Below are 4765 nucleotides of genomic sequence, written 5' to 3'. Positions count from 1 at the left end.
CCAACTGTATTTTCTAGTGGATTGATTACCGCTTGGAGGGCGGCGGAGAGGTTTTTCGCCGAGGACTTTGGTTTCCTCTTCGATAACACATCGCGTGTTGTCTTTGTGTTTGCATCTTCCTTCCTCTCTATCTTTGCCTTTATATTATCTGCTGTGGATTTTATTCTGTTATGGCTTAGATAGTATTTAACCTATTTCACATTATAGCATATGTTAAGTTTCCGCACACTTGTTGTTTGACATATTGCTTGTGTTGGTTAAGTTAATTTTTGGGGGTCTAAACGTTCAAAGGTGTTTAGTACACGTTTTTGAACTTTCAATATATATGTGTGGATATATATGTGTGTATATATATATATAAATAAAATTTTATAAAAAGAATTAGCTATTTTTCTATTAAATTATTTTTTAAAATATTTATTAATAAATATCTTAAGGACATCCCTTAGTAAAATATTTTTTGATAAATTTGTTGTTAAATTGAATAATATTTAGGAATAACGATATCTACTTTTATTGTATATTTTAACAAGAAAAATAGATTAAAAAAAAAAATTCCCCTACGGGAAAATGCATGCTCACAGTTTGATTAAGTACTTACATAGTTACATGAAGTACTAGGCCAAAAAAAAAAAAAAAAGTACTGACATGAACAAAAAAAAGTTTTCTTCTTTCCTCTGGGTTTCCGGTTTCCCCTCTTTTAACTTGATGATGGTCTTAGGACTATATTAGAGTCTCCTCTTACTTGCATTCAGTCACCCTCTTTCTAATTCCTTTTTCACTTACTTCAATTATATTGACAAACCCTTCCACAGCTCTCCTTCTCCTCCCTTTAGATCTTCTCATCCGTCTATTCGTAAATCCCAGCTCTCCTTCTTCGTACAGATCTTCTCATCTTTCTACTCTTAAATCCCAATGGCCTCATCTTCCTCTTTGACCCACCAACCCAAAAACTTTGATGTCTTTTTGAGTTTCAAAGGTGAAGATACCCGTCATGGTTTTATAAGCCATTTGTACACGGCTTTGTGTCAAAGTGGTATTTACACATTCATTGATAATGATCTCCCTAGTGGAGAAGAAATTTCTGTAGAATTTATCAAAACCATTGAGAACTCAACCATGTCACTAATCGTATTTTCTGAAAACTATGCATCATCCACTTGGTGTTTGGAAGAACTTGCTAAGATCGTTGAGTGTAGAACAAACAAGCAATCAGTGTGACCGGTTTTTTACACAGTGGATCCATTAGAAGTTCGTAAGTAAGAAGGAAAGTTTGGGGAAGCATTAGCTATGCATGAAGAAAAATTTAATGATAAAAAGAAGATACAAAGGTGGAGGAAAGCTCTATGTGAAGTAGCCAATCTCTCTGGTTGGGACTCCAAAACTAGGTATTTACTTAGTGATTACTCTTGTTGGTTGTTCTTAAGGAGGTTTTTTTTTTTTTTTTTTTTTTTTTTTTTTTTTTTTTTTCTTTTTTTCTTTTTTTTAATGCAAGTTCTACAAAGTTTTAATTGTTTTTGTGATCACCACTAAAGTTTATTAGTTTGTAACCCTGTGCATATGCATGCTTCAATTAAAAATAATCATAAATATACAATTCAAATTATACTTTTTTTTTTAGAAGAAGTTCAAATTATACATGGTATTAATTTACACATTTTTTAAAATATGTAATGGTTTCTTATTATATATATATATATATATGATTTATAATTTAATTGGATTTACAATTTTCATTTTTTGCACCAAATAATTCACTTGCTATAAAAAATTTAAAAAAATTTTCGACACGTGACACAAAATTGGACTCTAATTAAAATCCAATTTAGAATTGAATTTGATTTAATCTCTTCAATTTTTACACTTAATAATTCACTTGGTATAAAATTTAAAAATTGGTTGGGACATATGGCTCAAAATTTTTATATATATATATATATATATATAGAGAGAGAGAGAGAGAGAGAGAGAGAGAGAGAGAGAGAGAGAGAGAGAGAGAGAGAGAGATTATTAAATAAGGCCTACCATTAATTGTTTGATAATATTTTTTTATTATATAATTTTACTAAATTATGAAAGTGTTATTTTCTTTTCCATATCTTGTTATTATAGTAATATAGATGGGAATAAAAGAACTAAATATTATATTATCTTATCAATTATTAATTAGGAATTTAGGCCGCATATTATATAGAAAAACTTAATTCATTAGTATTTAAAAATAATTAGTGTGTAACCCTACGTATATGCACGAGTATAATTAAAAATAAGGACAAAGTTTAGTTACAAAATTGGTTGTAACCTAAAATTACGAACTTACTTAATATTTTTTTATTAGATGTGAATTTTGACAAATTTACTATTGGATTACATTTTCATCTTGTATCCTCAATACTTGCAAAATTCCTAGAAAATTAAAGATTAATAGCTATTTCATCAATAAATTGTTAAATTGCAAGTTTTTGTAGTTTAAAATTATCCATAAAATATAAACTTATAGATCATATAGTAAATAATATCCAATTGATACAAAATTAGATATGTGTATTAAGAATGAAAATAACATAAAATTTAACTATTAAATTTTCAAAATATGTAAGGTTACAACAAATTTTGTAGCTAAATTTTGTCTTGAAAACAATCACAATTACATGGTTCAAATTATACTTTTTTTTTTTTAGAAAATGTTAAAATTATATATGATATTAGCTTATACTTTTTTTTAAACCATAAATTTCTAAAATATATAGTGATTTCTCATTATATATATATATGATTTAGAATTTAATTAGATTTAGACTTTTTGGTTTTTGCATCCAATAATTCACATTTCACAAAAATTTAAAAATTAAATGGACATGTAGCGCATCCAATTTAAATCTAATTTAGAATCTAATTGGATTTGGACTTTTCAACTTTTACACTCAATAATTCACTTGGTACAAAAATTAAAAATTGTATGGGACACGTGGCGCAAAATTGAGAATCCAATTGAAATTTAATTGGATTTTTTCTAAGTTTTAATTTTTAATATATACTAGTATGTAACTTTGTACATATACACTGGTACATTTGAAAACAATTACACACACACACACACACACACACACACACACATATATATATATATATATATGAGTTTAAATTAAACTTGGTATAAGAATTACAACTTACACATTTTTTAAGCCATGAATATATATATATATATATATATATAGGATTTAGACTCTTCGGTTTTTGCACTTACTAATTCACTTGCCACAAAAATTAAAAAACTAGATGGGACACATAGCGCAAAATTGAATTTCAATTAAAATTAAATTTTGAATTTAATTGAATTTATACTTTTTGATTTTTGTACCTAGTAATTTACTTGACATACAAGTTTAAAAATTAAATAAGACATGTGGTATAAAATTAGACTTTAATTTAGGATTTAATTTAATTTTCTCTCAATTTTGGATATATATATATATATATATAAAATTAATGGGATTCCAATATGATTATGTCCTCCTTTAACTTGACTTTTTATGCAACTTCGTGTCAAAAGCTAATTTGCTACACACAAAAAGTGAATAAAGTAATATTTTTTTCAAATCATGATTTACATGCCGCTTACTTTATTTAGCAATACTTCAATTATGATTTTAGCTCACGCTCTTATTTCGTTTATATAATCTAACTTGTTACATGTGTTAAATGGTTTGTGAATGGCAGCCGCGATGAATCTGAACTTGTCCAAAACATTGTTGAAGATATCTCAAAGTCTATTGTAAATCAGATGCCATTACCTATTGCTGAATATCCAGTTGGAATAAATTCCCGCGTAGAGGATGTTCTAAGATCTTCAAATATTGAATCAAATGATGATATTAGCATACTAAGGATTTATGGCCTTGGTGGAGTAGGCAAAACTACAATTGCAAAAGCTATTTATAATAGAATTTCATATCATTTCCGAACAAAAATTTTTCTGGAGAATGTTAGAGAGAATTCAATAACAAAAGGCATAATCCACTTACAAGAGACACTTCTTTTCAAGATCACAGAGAGTAAGAATTTGAAGGTGCATAACATATCTAGTGGAACCAACATGATAATTAAAAGTCTTTGCCAAAAGAGGGTTCTTATCATTCTTGATGACGTGGATAATTTGGACCAGATAAAAAAATTGTTTGGAAAATGTGATTGGTTTGCTTCTGGAAGTAGAATAATTATGACAACAAGAGAAAAACGCTTGATAGACACTATTGGAAATGGTGTCTGAACCTATCAAGTTAAGGAATTAGATGAAAATGAATCTATTGAACTCTTTAGCAAGCATGCCTTTCGAAGCAACGAACCAAATGAAGATTATTTGAAACTTGTGAACCAAGTTATATGCTATGCTAAAGGCCTTCCACTAGCTCTAGTAGTAATGGGTGTTGATTTGTATGGAAGAAATAAACTTCAATGGGAAAGTTCCTTAAATAAGTATGAAAGCATTCCTAGTAGAGATATTCAAAAAATACTACAAATAAGTTATGATGGATTAGATGAAACCGAACAACATATTTTCCTTGATATTGCATGTTTCTTCATGGGATACGATTATGATGAGGTTGTAGATATACTAGGCGCTTGCGATTTATACCCCCAATCTGGTATTCAAAAACTTATTGATAAGTGTCTTTTGACTAAAGAATGGAATAGATTGTGGATGCATGGCTTGCTACAACAAATGGGTAGGGAAATTGTTCAACAAGAGTCACAAGGAAACCCG

General features: G+C 28.3%; 1 protein-coding gene across 1 annotated transcript; it reads left to right on the top strand.

Annotated features, from left to right (window-relative positions):
• The first annotated feature begins 3404 nt into the window (after positions 1-3404).
• Positions 3405-4270, top strand: LOC126719500 (disease resistance protein RPV1-like). Its single transcript, XM_050422045.1, has 2 exons — positions 3405-3409; positions 3721-4270. Exons 1-2 carry the CDS (start codon positions 3405-3407, stop codon positions 4268-4270), a joined length of 555 nt encoding a protein of 184 aa, XP_050278002.1.
• The last annotated feature ends 495 nt before the right edge of the window (positions 4271-4765 follow it).

Source organism: Quercus robur, chromosome 3, assembly GCF_932294415.1.
Source record: "Quercus robur chromosome 3, dhQueRobu3.1, whole genome shotgun sequence".
Classification (NCBI taxonomy): Eukaryota; Viridiplantae; Streptophyta; class Magnoliopsida; order Fagales; family Fagaceae; genus Quercus; species Quercus robur.
The sequence above is the reverse complement of the archived record's forward strand: the minus strand, read 5'-3'. Positions and strand labels throughout refer to the sequence as shown.